This window comes from Microcaecilia unicolor, chromosome 4, assembly GCF_901765095.1.
Source record: "Microcaecilia unicolor chromosome 4, aMicUni1.1, whole genome shotgun sequence".
In the NCBI taxonomy this organism is placed as follows: domain Eukaryota; kingdom Metazoa; phylum Chordata; class Amphibia; order Gymnophiona; family Siphonopidae; genus Microcaecilia; species Microcaecilia unicolor.
The window spans coordinates 43,955,486-43,973,349 of record NC_044034.1 but is presented as its reverse complement, the minus strand read 5'-3'; the positions used below and the strand labels follow the sequence as shown (position 1 = coordinate 43,973,349).

Sequence of the window (17,864 nt, the reverse complement as noted above, 5' to 3'; positions counted from 1 at the left end):
CGCTGTATATAGAATAGTGCTTAGCGTGGAGTCCCACATCCAACTTTGGGCGGAAGGACTTACACCAGCTGAAACCTGGTCTAAATTCTGGCATGCAAATTGAGTGCGCATCCCCCAAATTCAGTAACACTGCGTATAACTTTTTGGAATGTCCCTGACCCCTCCCCCTTTTGGACTGCGCGCAAGAAAATTAGGGCACGGTTCTTAATAGAATCGTGCGTGGGCAGTTGCAGGCACAACTCCAAATTAGCGCCAGTTAACACCAATAATTCATTGTTAGCAGCCAATTATTGGGTGTTAATGGCTCATTAAGTAAGTGGTCCTTTTGCTAAGCTGCGGGATAAAGGGCCCGGTGCTAGCGATGGGGGCTGCTTTTACCACAGTGGGTAAAAAGCCCCCCAAAAATGGCCACGTGGTAAGATAACTCTTAACGCATGGCCATGGGGTGGGGAGCACTTACTGCCACCCATTGAGATGGCGGTAAGGGCTCTAGCAGGAACCAGGCAGCACACAGCAATGCCCGATTTCCGCCGGGTTAGTGCCACACTAGACAAAGAAAAATTCCGGGGAGTGACGGAAATGGCGCGCACTCAACCCGGAACTATCCTGGAAGCCTCGTTGCCCCGGTGGTAGTTTAGTTTTTTTTTTTTATTTTATTTTATTATTTATTCATTTCATCAAACATTCAAGAAAACATCTTGATCGGAAAAGAACATAAAACAAAAAATATCATATAACAATAAAGATTAACAATCTGTAAAGAAATCATTAATACTCAAGTCCATAAACTAAGAATCCAAGATTCAGGAATACAAGGAGAGTAATTAAGTTTTTTTTAAAAATTAACAGGATTAAGCAAGTGCCATTGAGGTGTATTACTTATTTATTAAGCGTTGTCCTTTTTTCTCGAGGCTATAAGAGCCGATGCATGCGTAGGCTCTGTGAACACATATTTCTTTCCATCAAGTCTTACTATACACTTGCAGGGGTATCTTAAAAAGAAGGTACCCCCCAACTGTATTATGCCAGACTTAAGGAGCAAAACTTGTTTCCTCCGTTTCCTTGTCTCCTTAGAGACATCAGGAAATAATAATATCTTACAGCCCAAAAAGGGTTTTTCTCTGTTACGAAAGAAAAGACGGAAGATCCAACCCTTATCCGGCAACAAAGCAACGGTAGCAACCAAGGTTGCAGCCGTTGCTAATTCAGAATCAGAAGATTCAAGCAAAAGAGATACATCTATTGGAGTTTCAGGAATTGGATTCAGTTCTTTTCCTGGGACATAATAAATAGAAGTAAATGGTGGCAAGTTCTGGTCTGATACATTCAAAACTTCACGGAAATATCTCTTTAACATATCAAGAGGAGGTATTGTCTGTATCTTGGGAAAGTTTACAAATCTTAAGTTATGATTTTTAGTATAATTATCAAATGTTTCCATTTTTTTTCGAAGATTAGCCAAGTCATTTATCATCAAAGGTTGTAATGTTTCCATGTTTGCAATTCTTTGCTCAGCCTTGTCAGCTTTATTATCCATTTCTTTAGTTTTTTCCTCCAGTTTTCCCAAGTCTTTCTCTAATAAGTTTACCTTTGGGGCAATTTCATTTGCTTGTTTCAGGAAAGTTTGTCCCAAGGCAGAAACCAAATCCCATAGTTTATCTAAAGTTACCTCTTTTGGTTTAACAATTAGTTCTTTAGGCATTTCAAACCTCTCAGATGCCGTCGCATGGATCTCTCTCTGTTCCTCGGGATCTCTCCCCGCATTCCACGGTGGTAGCGTTTCCCCAACTTGAGATGATAACGAGTCCTCCACTCGATGTTCTTCCGGGTCCCTCTCACCTTCGTTGGGAGACCCGATCGAGTCAACAAGAAAGGAGCTTGCTCCAACCGGCTGGGGAGGCGGAGTCCGCATAGCGGGACTGAGGGTGGTTTCCAAACCAGGGGAGACCGAATCTCCTAACATGCCGGACATCCCGACTGGTAACGTCCCGCTTTCAAAAGCAACACTCTGTGGTCGAACGAAGCGGTCAAGAGGACCAGGTAAGGAGGGAGTAGATAGCGGGGCTCTGGCTGCTACTCACCCTCGTCGTTTAGGCATTTTAGGAACAAAAGTAATCGCGACTCACAGCGCCTCAATAGACTGCGGCCATCTTGGATTCTTGCATTCTTGCGTGGTAGTTTAGTTTTAGCGTGCAGTCAGCCCACATTGGGCTTACCGCCGCTTTGTAAAAGGGCCCCTGATTTAGTTGCACGCGTAACTCAGAATTGTGCCCACATTTGGGTGACCTTTATGGAATACTAGTAAAAAAGCCCCGTTTCTGATGCAAATGAAACGGGGGCTAGCAATGTTTTCTTCTATGTGCATGTGGGAGTGTGTGTGTCCCTGCCCTCTGGCCTCTCTCCCCTCCCCCCTCTGAGTCCTTCACTGTTACAGAGCCAGCGATTTGATTTCGTGCTCTGCTGTTTTCCTTCACTGACTGTGTTACAGAGAGGGCGGGGCAGACACTCATAGGGAAACCGGATATCTTGCCCCCTTCACACTTCCGGCTGGAGGCTTCATAGAACGTTGGTGTTGCTTTTTATATAGAGAGATGGGGGGGGGGGTGGTTGTGTAGATTTATGCTCTGCTGATTAGTCTTGAATAACCCTAAAAATGTTACTTTACTTTTCTGTGCCATGCAAATGCTCACTGGTAATAATGCCACTGTTCTGTTTTTATTTTTAGAACAAGCAACTGAAGATATCCAGCTGCAAACCATTGAGGGTTAGTGAAGAATTATCTGGCTACAAAGCACTCTGTCTGCATCAAGATAAAAAAAACAGACAAAGCAGATACATATATGAAAAACAATGTTTAATGAATTAAAATCAAAATGAAATTAACAAGCCCGACACAGGCCATGCCGGGCTTGTTAATTTCATTTTGATTTTAATTCATTAAATATTGTTTTTCATATATGTATCTGCTTTGTCTGTTTTCCATCTTGGAGTTTGCAGATCGATTACCCTGTTGTTTTCTTGCATCAAGATAAATACATGAAAATTCAGCTAATATTACAAGGCAGTTTGTGGTGCAATATGCCAAACACGATTAGAAATGAGAATAATGAAGATATTGAACGTGAAATGCCTACCAGTCAGATATAGTCAAGGACTTTTTTTTTTTTAGATGTGAATATTGTAAATTAATTCATATTATGTGCACTGAACATGTTGAGAATGGAATGTGATGCCCTCGCCTGGTGAGAGTGAAATAACCATTGATTGTTGGGAAAGATATGATCTGATGCAATAGGTCAGGAGAGTGGAAAGTCAATGAACACTTTTCAGAGAAGAAAAATTACCCAGTAAGTCCAGCTGTACAGTCAATGTTAAAAGTCAGCAATAAACAATTATTCTTTAAGAACTGGGAGAAAGTGTTTCTTGGTTTAAGAATAAATATGTTTCCTGATGTTTCAAAAGAGACCCAGAAAAGACGGAAACAATTTTTGTTAATGAAACCTGCTATTTTGCAACTTGGGGGGAACATTTATTTTACGATTTCCCTGTAAATATATAATCTCTATATATAAAAGGCACCACCAACGTTCTAAAAGAAGCCTCCAGCCGGAAGTGTGAAGGGGGAGAGATATCCAGTTTCCTCATGAGTGTCTGCCCCGCCCTCGCTCTCTCTGTAACACAAACAGTGAAGGAAAACACAGCAAAGCACGAAATCAAATCGCTCTCTCTGTAACAGTGAAGGACTCAGAGGGGGGAAGGGGAGAGAGGGCAGAAGCACTCACTATCTCTGTAACACAAACACAGCACAGCAGGAAACTTAACACTGAAGGACTCGACTCCGAGGGGGGAGGGTACAGAGAGGACAGACAGCACAGGGGAAGGGAGAGAGGGCAGGGACACACACACTCCCACATGCACACAGAAGAAAACCTTGCTGGCCCCCGTTTCATTTGCATCAGAAACGGGGCTTTTTTACTAGTTTGATATAAGTCTAATAAGTATGTGTTCACAGAACCTTCACAACTAACATCTTTCATATCCTCTCAAAGATCTGAAAGAGTTCAATAAATATAAAATGTCTGTCCTTTCTAGGTGCTGATAACCTTAGAGTAAATTTGCTCTTTTCCCCCCTTTTTTTTTTTCTCTTCCTGCATATTGAACATCATGGATCCATTAATAGTGGACTTGAGTGTGGTTCTTGTTAACTGTAAATTTCTTGTAAAACAAAAATTGTTTAATTTTGAACACTATTCAAAATCAAGATTATTCTTGAAAATAATTGTAAAATTTGCAAAAATAAAAAAAGTCAGCAATAAAACAGAAATCCTGGGACATGAATTTAAGACACTTCTCTACTTTTGATTGGTTTTGAACCTTGGGCAAGTTAACTTAACATCCCCGTGCTTCTAGGTGCCTAGTTGAAATCAAGGTGTGTCTTATTATGGCATTACGGTTAAACCAGTTTTATTGTTTGTTGTTTTAAAATGAACACTGATTAATTAGCCAATCGTATGTTTCTATAAATTGACACCTGATGTTTTGTTTTATCTATTCTGAAGGTGAAAGTATGGAGGAAGGTTGCTGAAGTCTCACGGAGCCAACACATGCCTTGCATTTTCATAAGACAAACACAGCACCCGGGACGACCAGTTTGTTTAGTTTTTTTATCACTCTGCTGTCTTACAAGGGCATTTTCATTGTTCCAGGACTTTAACACATGTTTCAAAAATTTTTCAGAGGAGAAACAATCGATAGTCCTATGAAAGGGTCCGCGACACCTTCAGAAAGTTACCTCCACTATGATTAAAATGCCAGTATTTTCATTTGTGTAGTATCTGCAGATCAAAGGAAATTTGGTCTGGGCAGGTCTTAGGTATTTCATTTTCAACATCTCAGTTGCAGCTTGGCTGCACTGAAGCAAGCAAAGCAGAAAAGAAAAGCAGACCCATGTGGTAAAATAAAACAAAATATATTCAACGCCGATACATAAAATCAGCATACAACTTTCCTCTAACTGCCCAACGTGGCCAGGTTTCACCCTCTCAAGGGCTGTGTCAGGAGTTTAAGAAGAAAACTCACAAGCAGTGAGTTGTCTTTCCCAAGCAGCTGCAGCCTGACACACAGGCTGCTCACAAATGCTTGGGAGCTTTATTCTTTGTGCTACACTGCACTAACCGGACAGGAAAAACATTGAACTGTTCCTGCTAGTTTCATGTTAAGCCCCTGACGCAGCCCTTGAGAGGGTGAAACATGGCCCTGTTGGGCAGTTAAAAAGAAAGTTGTGTGCTGATCTTATGTATTTGTGTTGAATAAATTGTTTTATTTCACCATGAGGGTTTGGTTTGCTTTTCTTTTCTGCTGTTCTGCTTGCCTGTGAGATTTTGGGACCTTCTGAAGCAAGCAATTCCAGGTTAGTCTTTTTATTTCTGTTGTGGAAAGAATCTGTTTCTATTTATTGTTTTATAAGTGTGCTGTTCTCACACTGTTACTCCTTTGTTTTGAAGTGTTTGCTTTTTTGTGGATATGAAAGTTATATTATCCTATCACCCTTGTATTTATTGAGTGTGATCATTGATCAGAATAAAAATGGTATTATTCGGATGAATTATTCAGTGCTGTCTTTCTCTGCAAAATCACACAGAATAGCTCTCTCACTTGCTGTTCATTTCCCTTTCAACTTTAAATAAATGTTCAATTTTTTTTTCCACGCCATTCTTTCATTTTGTCTGCCATTAAAAGAAATAAAAGTTGGGTTCTATCAATAAATCTGTGGGACTCCACTTCAGGTACATACAAGCAGTATGGCTCCAGCATAAATCTTTTTTAAAAAGTAATGATTTTTAGACTTTGGATTCTAAACTGTCCTCATTTTAAAGCTACAAGTGCTATGATGTTGTTATGACATTCTCTCCTCAAGAAACAATCATGTTGTGTCCTTCCAGAGAGAAAGCTAATGTGTTTGCATCATTCATGTATAGATTATACCATGTTTAGAATCCAAGGCTGTATATACAATCCTAGGGCCCTGTTTACTAAGGTGCGCTAGCATTTTTAGTGCACGCTAAACGCTAGTATACTTCTAGCACAGCTTAGTAAACAGGGCCTTTAGCGTTTTACTAATCATGAGGAAAGAACAGTTAGTCGTTCTGCCAGTTTGTTTGTCATCCATGTCAAACTGGCTGAAATAGTTTTGCTAATTCTCTGTTCCATATTTGGAGGAGTAGCCTAATGGTTAGTGCAGGATGTCAGACTCACAGAAACAGAAGCCTGCGCGACCGCATTGCTGATCTGCAAGGGCAGGCTTCTATATGGAATGTTGCTAGTGGAGGAGTAGCCTAGTGGTTAGTTCAGCGGACTCTGATTCTGGGGAACTGGGTTTGATTCCCACTGCAGCTCCTTGTGACTCTGGGCAAGTCACTTAACCCTCCATTGCCCCTGGTACAAAATATAAGTACCTGAATATATGTAAATCGCTTTGAATGTAATTGCAAAAACCTCAGAAAGGCAGTATATCAAGTCCCATTTCCCTTTAAATTTTCATCCTCCTAATTTTCTGCTTTTTTGGTTTGAATATCCCACACTGTCATGTGGAAGCTAGTTTTTTTTTTTTTTAACAAGGTACTTATTATGAAGCAAGCTTGGAAATGGTGACTGCTCTGTTACCGATATGTAATCACTGGAGCTTGTTTCTGTTACGAGGATATTTTAGAACTATTTTTAACATTTTATTCTTGGTACATTTGATTGCATAAACATTTTTTGGCCACATTTTGGTGGTTTAGACACATATTTTGGAGAGAGGTCCGGAAGTGAAATGGAAGTTTTTCTGTTGAAGTCCTATGATTTTTTTTTTATTACATACAAACCTCCGATGCCCTAAAAATTTCTGTAGGAAGAATTTATTTCTATAAAATTTATAGAAATAAATTAGCCGTTCACAGGTTGTGAATATCATACAATTTCATTTCTTGGTTTTTAGTAGATGCTCATTTGTTGATATTTTCCCTTTTTTTTTCTTTGTAATCCTATTTTATAAAAATCAACATCTACACCAGCCCCAAGGCACAAGTCATTCTGTGTGTATACTCTGGTAAGAACCAGCACATGTGCACAACTTGTATAAAATATGTACCTAAATGCTGACCCCACCCCAACTTCACCCATTTTCTACTCTCAGGCACATCTGCATGAATCACATAAAAATTGGACAAGCAGGATATAAAATTTATTTATTTCACTTGTATCCCACATTTTCCCACCTATTTGCAGGCTCAATGTGGCTTACAAAGACCTGTTGTGGCATCGCCATACAGGATGAAGTAAACAAATGGTGTTACAGAGAAGTATACATTTGGTGTTGCAACAAAGTCAAGGAAGATAAGTTCACATAGCTGAGTGTTGTCATCCAACAGAGCCTGGATCAATCTCTTCAGATGAATAAAGTTCTGGAATCAGAAGCCTTTTCTGGAAGAGGTACTACTGCACATGTATGCAACTTCCTGCTTTGCACTGTCATGCAAGACATCCTCAGTTTTTATTTTTCCATGGAACTGATAAGACATAGCAAACACCCACAGAAGGTGAGCTCTCCACAAGAAAACCAACGATAGGCAAAACACACAGTGGATCCAAAAAAAAGGTCCTCTCACAATGAGTGTCTTCCTGAACAAGGTCTTTATTAACAGTAGCAGAATTGACCCGACACGTAAACGTGTTTCGGCCGTGAGGGCTGCGTCAGGGGTCTAGTGTTATCTGTAGAAAAAAGTACCTTGTAGGTCAGATGAAAAAATAGCACTAAAACTGCTAAAAGTGATATCATACACAAGAATACGCTGTGCAGCTTTGTAATACGCAATTATTGGCAAAACGTAAAAAAGCCCGCGGAGGAGAGATTTATACCGGAAGTGAAGTTGACATCACTTCCCTTTTATTTTTTTTGAGTGTTTGGCATCCAGGCAGAGCCTGTTTTTCAAAATTCAGATGTTTGATTTCACAGCAGCTTTTTTTCTTTTTGGTGATATGTCCCCAAGAAAGGCCCCTAGCAGCTTAAAAAATTCAGGTGTGGCAAGACCATATCTGGTAGGAATATCCACAACTGGTGTTTGCAATGTCAATGCCACTTGGGTTTAGGGATTTGGAGCCATGGAGAGTGCATGAAAAAATCTTCAGAATTTCTAAACCTGGTCAACTGACATCAGAGAAGACCGTCTCGAAGTGTCCTGGACCTGTACCAGATGCAGGGAATGCTTTGTTGTTGAGAATTGATAGTGGTTATTGAGAATGGACATCAACCAATGTCCGTACAAAAAGGAGGGATTCATCCTCTATCAATATCAAAGGTACTCAATGTCAAGTATCAAGCAAAAGCATCAACATTGAAACCTATTGGGACACAGCATCAAGAACACTATGGGCCCCTTTTACCAAGCTGTGGCAAAAGGGGGCCGGTGCTGGCATCAGCACGTGTTTTACATGCGTGTCGACACCCCCTTTTCCTGCAGGAAATATCCAGGTAGCAAGTAAAGCACTTGCCATGCAGCCATTTTTTTTGGGGGGGGGGGGGGGGGGGGAGAGCCCTTACCACCACCCATTGAGGTGGCAGTAAGGGCTCCTGCGCTAAACTGGTAGTAACCTGGCAGTGATTATGTCCGGGTACAGGGCCACAAATGACAGCACAGTAGGGGTGGGAAGTACTGCTAGGCTGCTGTGGTAGCCTTCCATTATAGCGTACTTTAAGCCAGTACTGGGCTTACCGCCACTTAGTAAAAGGAGCCTTAAGTTAGTAAGAATGCTGTACCTTCAAAACACCAGACAGACGGTGCTCAACCTGACAGCCCCCCAAGGACCCAGGACAATTGGTATTCCTCAATATCTGCTCAAGATTGGTAAGAGGTTCACTTGAATCCTTGCTTGATGCAATGCCTTGGTTTCAACGTCATTGCCTTCAGAGCATAGGATTCTGCAATTCATCAATATCGAAGCCTTGAGAATCAGTCAGCTGCATATGTGTCCATTTCCACTGCATTAGGTGAGAAAACTTCCCTGGCCTAATCTAACAGTCCCATGGATTCCCTCACAGGTTTTCTGCTTCTTATGTCTCCGCAAGTTTTTCTTCATAGTCTCTTTTTAGCCTTCTTTATCAATGCTTTGCATCTAGCTTGACAGTGCGTTTGTTGCTTATTTTCTTTGTTCAGATCCCTTTTCCATTCTTTGAAAGATGATCTTTTGGCTCTAATAGCCTCTTTCACTTCACTTTTTAACCGTGCTGGCTTTTTCATTTGCTCTCTTTCCACCTTTGGTAATACATGGAATACATCTGGTCTTGGCTTCCACGATGGTATTTTTAAACAATGACAATGCATGCTTTAAAGTCCTAACTTTTACGGCCAACCCTTTTAGCTTCTTTTTAACCATTTTCCTTATTTTTTTTTGTAGTTACCCTTTTTAAAATTAAATGCTGCTACAGTACATTTCCTTAGTGACTTCACTTCAGATATCAGTTCAAACTTGATCATGTTATGATCACTGTTTCCCAGTGGATCCAATACCATTACCTCTTATACCATGCCCTGCATTCCACTAAGAACCAGATCTAAAATAGATCCCCCTCTTTTCAGTTCTTGGCCCAGTTGCTCCAAGAAGCAGTCATTTATTACATCTAAGAACTTTACCTCCCTAGCTCCCTAGCAGTAACCATAAGAAAGGTACAGAGTTTAGGCGCTAGGTTTCACAGTAGAAGTTACAATAATGAAAATGATAAGGCTACAGTGGGCAAGATGCAATGGGGAAAACAGAGAGCATGCTTCATTGAATTTGCATGTGTGCCTATATAACTATGTGTATATCTACAGATGCATCTATGTGTAAGTGCATACTTAAGTGCGTGACTATCTGTGTTGGCTGTGTGCCTGTCTGACTGGCAAAAGACAAGAGAGCGAAGGACCAGTCTGACAGGAGTAATTTCCAAACAACTATATTTCAGTATATCAATATTTCAGTGCTGCAGGTGTTGGAATTCCTTCCTCTCTAAAAATGCATTGAGCCATGTTTTGGAGGACTTTTGTTTCTCTGGAACCTTGTGTCCAGGGGCGTAGCCACGGGTGGGCCTGGGCCCACCCATTTTCATCCCAGGCCCACCCAGAGCGGAAAACCAGCCTCCCTCCTCAGTTTTTGTAGCTTCAGCAGCGACGAATCGGCAGCATCTGCAGCACGGGACCAGCCACTTACCCGCTAACAGCTCAGCGCAGCGTTCCAACTCCAAGTCCCGCTCCTTAAGATACAAATGTCTTGTTTCCGACACAGAGAAACAGGAAGTTTGTATTGTAAGGGGCGGGACTCGGAGTTGGGATGCTGCAAAGCTGTTAGCGGGCATGCGGCTGGTCCCACGCTGCAGTATGAGGAATGGATGGCATCTCCTCACAGATCTTCGTGTCATCTGGACGCAATGTTGCATCGGAAAGGAGCTGCTGCTGTAGTGAACGGAAGATAAGAGAGCTGAAGGGAGAGAGGGGGGAAGTGGGGAGGGGGTGAATGGCTTGAAAATATGACCTAGATTGTGTAAGGGCACCAGAGTTGGGAATAAAGACATCGGAGGGTGAAGAAATAGAGGAGATGCTAGATTAGGTGGGTGGGAGAAAAAGCTTATATAGAAGGAATGTTAGACTTGAAGAAAGGAATGAGAGAGGATTCTACACACAGGGAGAGACTGGACAGAGAGCGGGCATGCTGGTGGGGGGGGGGGGGGGTTAGAATTCTGGCCACAGGGAGGGGCAGATCACAGAGAGGGGGTGCTGGGTATGAGGGAAGGAATGGGGGGAGATCCTTGCCATGGGGAGGGACAGGTCACAGAGAGGGGGTGCTGGGCATGAGGGAAGGAATGGGGGAGATCCTGGTCATACTGCATCACGGGAGAGGGGGCAAAAGGAAAGAGAGAGTGACAGGAAGATGCTGGGAGGGGGTGAAGGATGGGGAGAAGAGAGGGAGCAGATGCTGGGCTAGAAGGGTGGAGGGAGAGAAACATTGGGAAATGTGGAACCATGTGGGAGAGGCAAGGAAATGAACGCAAGGAGGATGGAGATTACAGGGGAAAGAAATATGGTAAGGGGGAATAGATTAAAGATGGAAGGGAATGGATGGCTGGGGAAGTAGAGAGATGGGGAATAGGAGAACTAGTGGGTGAAAAGGAATCTGACAGGTATCTGAAAAGTAAGGGGTTAGATAAGATAAAATTTGGGTGGACAGTGTTTTTATACAACAGAGAGCAGAAAAGAAAGAAAAAAAAAAAAAGAGAGGAAAGAGCTAAAATGGAAAGCTTAATATGTCAGAGGCAAGTGAAGTGAGGGAATGGAACAACAGAGGAGAAAAAGACAAATGGACAGCAGCTGCTTGAAGGAGAAATAGCAGAAAGATAGGAAAGTTCAAAAGAGAAACTGGATCAACATGATGGAAAAAGAAAATGACCAGACAACAAAGGTAGAAAAGGCATTTTATTTTTAATCTTAACTGAAATATGATAGCTTGAGAAATGTGCATAGCTCATGTCACTTTATTGTGTTCAGTAGAAAAAGACATATATTTCTATTTTTATTTCTCCACTGTTGCAGTATGGTATCCGGCTAGTTGCCACCCACCAATTCCTGCCTGGACAGTTCCCTCCTAGGACATTTACCCAAGGTGGACAATTCCCTCCTAGGTCTGTTCCCCCCTGGCTAGTTCTTACTGGCATGTAGTTTTGTTTTGGTTTTTTGTGTTGATGTTTTGCTGGAGGGGGGGGTTTCTTATGCATCGTATTTTTTTAATGAGAAGTGTCGTTGCGTGTCGTGGACGTGTTGGTAATATTTTGTGTAAGTTTTTATATATAACATTTTAAGCTCTGTGTTAATTTGGATTTTGGCTTATTTTAATTTTTTTTGGTGTGGCGTGTTAAAGGTAATATTTCAGTGTGGGGGAGCATTACCCCCTCCCCCAAACAAAAACTATCTGGAAGAGGAAGGGGAAGGAGATAATTTAAGACTGTGATGTTTTATGATGGTTAAGGGTGGGGAATTGTCCTCCCTGGAGCAGTGGGAATTGGTTAGGTGGTAATTGTCCTAGGTGCGAACTGACCTAGAACCTGCAGTATATGCCAAGGTTCCCAGTTCAATTTTTTGTCTACATATTTTTATTTCTAATTTGTGATCACTTGTTCTGTATTTGGTGAGGGTCTGTTGGTGTGATTGCAATGGCAGGTGGGGAGATTGGAGGGGAGAAAGGGAGAAGAGGGAATTGGGGAGGGGGGGGGAACCTTTATTTTCTGCCCTGGGCCCTAGCATGTCAAACACCAGTCTTGACCTTTGCTGTGGCTGGAGGGGATCCCTAAGCCCCATAAGCTGAAGACCTCCTCTGACGGCAGCCAAAACTTCCTTCTACTTAGCTTAGCAGGCGGCAGCAACATCCTCGAGGAGTTGCTGCTTTTGCCTGCCAAGCTTGGTAAAATGGAGTTCTGGCCGTCTTCAGAGGAAATGCTCAGCTGATAGTGCTTGGGGATCCTCATGAGCTAAATTGTTTCTGTTTCTATTTTGAGTTGGGAGGTGCTGGGGGAGAGAGATGGAGAATAGGGGGAGGAAGGGGGCAGGGCAGAGAAAACATTTTTGTGCCCACCCACTTTGGGCTCAGGCCCACCCAAAATTGGCTGTCTGGCTACGCCACTGCTTGTGTCCGATCTGGCCCATTTTTTTTAATTCATGAAGGGCAATTCTATAACTGAGCACCCAAATTTACATGTCTCTTGCACCCAAGTATCAGGGGCACCTAAACGCTGTAACAGCATAAGTGGCATAGAATGCAAAGGGGTACACATGGGCAGGTAATGGACAGGGCACTCACTTACATTAATCTGTAAGCTATACATGTAAGTTATCTTCATCCCTGCCGCATTAATGTGACTGGAGTTACACCAGGTCTAGGGTTAACGTTAACGGCAGATGTGTAAATGTAATGTGCGCTGATTTCAGGTTATGCTAAGTATGCTGTAATAGAATTGTTAAAGAACTGGTTCTCAGCTCAGCATCGGGGCACCTAACTGGATGCACCTACTTATAGAATTGCCCTCAATGTGCCTTTTCATGTCAACACCCCCCCCCCCCCACCCCCAAAATACTAAAATTTGGTCCCATTCCAAGTTATTTGACCCCCAGACCTTTTGAGCCCTTATACAGTGATACCTCTGTTTTCGTCGATAATCCGTACGAAAACAATCGGCGAGATCCGAAACCGACTAAAACCGAGGCAATTATTTCCATATGAATAAAAACATTGGAAAGCAATGGAATTGTTTGGCTAGACGCGCAGAGTGATGCTCACACAACGAGAAACAACGCCACACTGAGCAGAACGCATTTTCGCAAAATTTGCAACGAGGTCATGTGGGCACGCCAGCGAAATCCGAGGCAACTGACAAAATCCAAGACAAATTTTCCCAAAAAAAATTGACGAAAACCGAGGTATTTCTTTCCAATGTTTTCTATTGGGTTGGAAAAAATAAAAAGGAACGTGTTTATCAACTTAATAATTATATTTTAGCTAGTTCTCCTGCTTTAAGAAGATTCCTGTTTGCCAACTACCTGAAAGAACCATTGAAGTGTTTCAGGATGCTACCAAAAATAAACAGGAACTTCAAGTAAGAAACATTTATCAAACTAATCAATGTCAAATCAAGAGAAACAAAGTACAGAATTTTTCAATTACAAGTTGGATAAAAAAAAATTCAGTCAAAAGATTTATCACAAAGCATAATTCATTTATTCATGTACAATATTACATAATTATATTTTTCTGCCTAACTTAACGCAAGTCACTTCTTATGTACATATATTCTGTTTGTGGCTAAATCTGGTTATTCCCAGGTAACTCTTCCAAAACGCAATAATGTCCACTTTAAAGAGTAATTTAGATTATGAGCAAGGGGTCAGGGCAGCCATGAGAAGCTCCATTTTATATACAAAATTACGTCCTTCCATTTTATTCCACTGAACTTCCTTGAACGGCCCACGAAGCTGGTTCCATTTATTATCCTGGAAAACATCGCTTTTGGGAAGATCTTTGCACTGACTCCTTGGAAACTGAACCATAACCTTGCTGCCGCTTTCAGGACCATTACGTACTGCAGACAAAAGAAAATACAAGAAAGTAGTACAAACACCTGGATATTATATTTCGTTATACTTATAGCCCACCTTCCTTGAATGAATTCGACCCCCTCAAACCAGGAGGCACATGTTTCTAACAACCAAATTACTCTTAATGCCACTACCGCCATGTCTTTATCAGTGACGTTCCTAGGGTGGCTGACACCCGGGGCGGATCGCCGATGCGCCCACCCCCCCGGGTGCAGCCCGACCCCCCCACCCCCGGCGAAATGACACCCCCTCCCCCCTGGCAAAAGGACACCCCATCCCCCCGGTGCATTTTTACCTGCTGGGGGGGGGGGGGGGTGCCGCGCACCTGTCAGCTTCGCTCGTTCCATGCTCCCTCTGCCCCGGAACAGGAAGTAACCTGTTCCAGGGCAGAGGGAGCAAGGAACGAGTGGAGCCAACAGGCGCGCGGCACCCCCCCCCCCCCCCCCCAGTGGCGTGCACCCGGGGCGGACCGCACCCACCTTGGTACGCCACTGGTCTTTATACAAATTACTACTGTCATGCTGTTAACAAAATTGTAAGTTTTATGTTAAACTGTATCTGCTGTATACTGCCTTGAGTGAATCTCTTCATAAAGGCTATTAATAAATCCCAATAAATAAATGGTACTGCAACCATATGTCCAACTGTGCTCATTTATTTCAACAATAAAATCTGTTTTCTTACTCACACTCCGGTTTACTAAGCAGCGCTAGCGGCTGTCCATGTGCTAGTGCCAACACAACTCATTCATTTTGAATGGGCTGTGTCGCTGCTAGCGCTGCTTCGTAAACAGACCCCTCAGTCTTCATCGTCAAATTATTCAAGCCAGCAGGGAAAATGTCAAAAATAAGTATCTGATTGCCAATAGGAATCAGGGTTAAATACAAACTGCTGGTGCGTACATTTAAGACTCTTAAGGAGAAGGTTCCTACATATCTACAAAAGGACGAGAGGGGCGGGGTGGTCACTGTTTAGATGTCAGATTTTAGAAGACCTGGCTGTTTAGGAAGGCGTGGAGTATATGGGGGAATAGATTCTTTGTGGGAAGGGGCCTGTATAGGCATTTTATGCTGTTCTTGTATTATGTTACTGTAAAGACTTATAGTTGATAAATTAAACTAATGCTACAGTTTTTCTTAATATGCAGGTCTAAACTTTTGAATACAGTTGCTTATCTGTAACAGGAATTCTTTAAAGACAGCAAGTTAAATCTCAGACACTAGTAAGTGATGTCATCCGAGTCTGCTAATGCAGAGTAGCTATTAGAGCACAGAAAAACTAGAAGTTTTTTTCAAGCATGCATGGGACCTCCCACAGAGCTGGTCCCCTCAGGCTATTTACGGTCAACTCCCAGGAAGATGGGAAGGTTTGTATGTCTGATCATCTTGCTGTCAACTGAGAACCTTCATTACAGGTAACCAACAGAATGAAAAGCAATCACAGTGGTGGGTGTACTCCCAAAACTGAGGGCTGGCTAAGTATGAATTGTTTCTGGATTGTGAGGCACAATCTGGGCAAATCATTTGAGGGAATTAACCATCAATTCAACAGGATTGGTAGAAGTACTTGCCCAAATAATGATGGGATGTAAAGGTATAAATGGAAAACCAAGTTGCAACCCTACAGATCTTCTCAACTGCAAAGGAGCAGAGGTGGGTGACAGAATATGCTAAGTTACCAATGCACTGACAGCAAGACACCAAATGAAATACTTTCTAAATCAAAATGTTTAAAATAGCAAACCTAGGGCCCTGTTTATCAAAGCATCCTAGTGTTTTTAGCTCACACTAACGTTAGAGACACCAATATATTCCTACGGATGTCTCTAGTGTTGGCGCATGCTTAAAACATTAGCGTAACTACAGCGCGGCTTAGGGCCCCTAGACTGAAATAACAATTTAAAGCAGCAGTACTAGAAAACATTTTCACAAAACAATTCTACTGGCATCTAAAACTGAATTATATGCTCTGTTTTGTTTCTTTTTTGAGAGGCTGAAGGAAGCAGAGTTTATTGAAAGACCCGACACTGTCTGTGTTTCAGCAAATTGCCTGCATCTGTGATCTATACATACAACTAAAGCATTAAAAGTATTAGTACAGAAAATATAAATTATATACTAAAAACATACATATTAATTGTAAAAAATAAACACATAATTGTAAAAAAGTGCATAGATACCATACAATGTTCTTGCAGCATAGCAGCAGGGGTGGACTGACCATGAGGGCAACTGGGCAGTGCCTGAGGGCCCAGTGCAGTGGGGGGGGGGGGGGGGGGGACAATACATCCTCCCCACATCTATCTGTCCCCAGGTCTGGAACTCCCTCTCTCTTACCCGCTCTCCCTCTCCGGCATTTCCCATCTCTGCTCTGTTTTGTTTTTTATTTCGTTTCAGCACAGATAATGGTGTTTATCTAGCCACTCTTAGTAATAGAAATCTAAGTAAATTTTAAGGTGCAGCTAACCTGAACCCTTGCCAAACTACACACAGGCATCACACTGGTAAATGTGAAGCAGAAATAAAACAAATCAGTTGAAGTGCTCTTTTAGACACAGGACATAGTCCTAACAAGCATGAAAGTTTAACAGATATATATATATTTTTTTTTTTTTTAAAGCAAGAAGTCTCAGAAATAAGCTAAAAACAGAGTCAAGCAATACATAAACAGATGTCTTAAAGAACCTGATTAATATGGTTGCTTTAATAAAAAGCATCAGCAAGGTTATCAGTTATGATCTGGGCTCTATGAGGCAGGACATAAATGCTTTGAAGAGGATTGCTTAACCGTCTTCTCTGCTATGCAGACAACAGCCTTGTGACCTATATACCATACCATAATGTCATTACCTGAAATAGAATAGTCTCCACTTGGAGATGCCACAGTGATTGCAGATGCATTGCCAATGCTCTCAACCGGTCCAAGGCCCATATGGTTACTAAAACTCAGCACGTGCCACCCCATAACTTTAGCCAGCTGCTGAACTGCATGCACCTGGTGCTGGGACATCTGAAAGAATAAAAATAAAATACATTTAAGAACGTATTAACAACACAGTCGCCTTGTAACTGGTAATGTGAATCTGCAGACCTCCAAAAATGGAATAGTATGGTGAGAGTTTTTCTTTGGGGAACAAAAAAAAAAAAATCCTAGGATAGGACTTTTGATTGGGGGGGGGGGGGGGGGGGGAGTTGGGCCTTCCAGATCTGCAAGCTTATTGTGTGGCATATGCCTAGGATTGGGTTCTTGGCACCTCTGAATTTTGTAATGTGACTTTGAAAAGTGCAATTGGGGGTGATTTAGCATTATCATATCTTTTGCTTGCACAAGTACACAATCTGCCTGTGATTTGGAACATGTCTTACTTAAGCCCACTTGTAGAGCTTGGGGTCTTATGCAAAATGAATTAGGATTGCTTACATATTGTTCTAAATATTTGCCGACAGTTGGGAATGCAGAATTTCAACCAATTCTCATTATAGATGTTGGGGACTGCATGGCTTGACCATTTTATCTCATCCTTTGAAGGATAATGAAGCAACCCTTCTGGATTATACTACCATAAAGAACTCATATGGGTTGCAGAGTAGTGACTGGTATTTTTATTTGCAGCTACGACAATACATATATTATTTAACTTCTAAATTTGGTGCACATTTTGAAGATTTTGCCTTTAATGAGAACTGGCCCATCCTTGCAGTTACTCAA

General features: G+C 42.0%; 2 protein-coding genes across 2 annotated transcripts in view; one reads left to right on the top strand and one right to left on the bottom strand.

Annotated features, from left to right (window-relative positions):
* The window catches only part of VSTM5 (V-set and transmembrane domain containing 5), a 56,913-nt gene extending 51,297 nt beyond the window's left edge, over positions 1-5,616 (top strand). Inside the window, exons 4-5 of the mRNA XM_030200194.1 lie at positions 2,726-2,764; positions 4,560-5,616. Coding sequence (XP_030056054.1) covers positions 2,726-2,764; positions 4,560-4,585 — 65 coding nt within the window. The 3' untranslated portion in view covers positions 4,586-5,616. The remainder of the gene's footprint in view (positions 1-2,725; positions 2,765-4,559) is intronic.
* Positions 5,617-13,762: 8,146 nt separating this feature from the next.
* Positions 13,763-17,864, bottom strand: part of MED17 (mediator complex subunit 17) — a 72,464-nt gene continuing 68,362 nt past the window's right edge. The window contains exons 11-12 of the mRNA XM_030200192.1: positions 17,006-17,165; positions 13,763-14,140 (exon numbers count right to left, since the gene is read on the bottom strand). Of these exons, the coding sequence (XP_030056052.1) occupies positions 13,932-14,140; positions 17,006-17,165 (369 nt within the window). The 3' untranslated portion in view covers positions 13,763-13,931. The remainder of the gene's footprint in view (positions 14,141-17,005; positions 17,166-17,864) is intronic.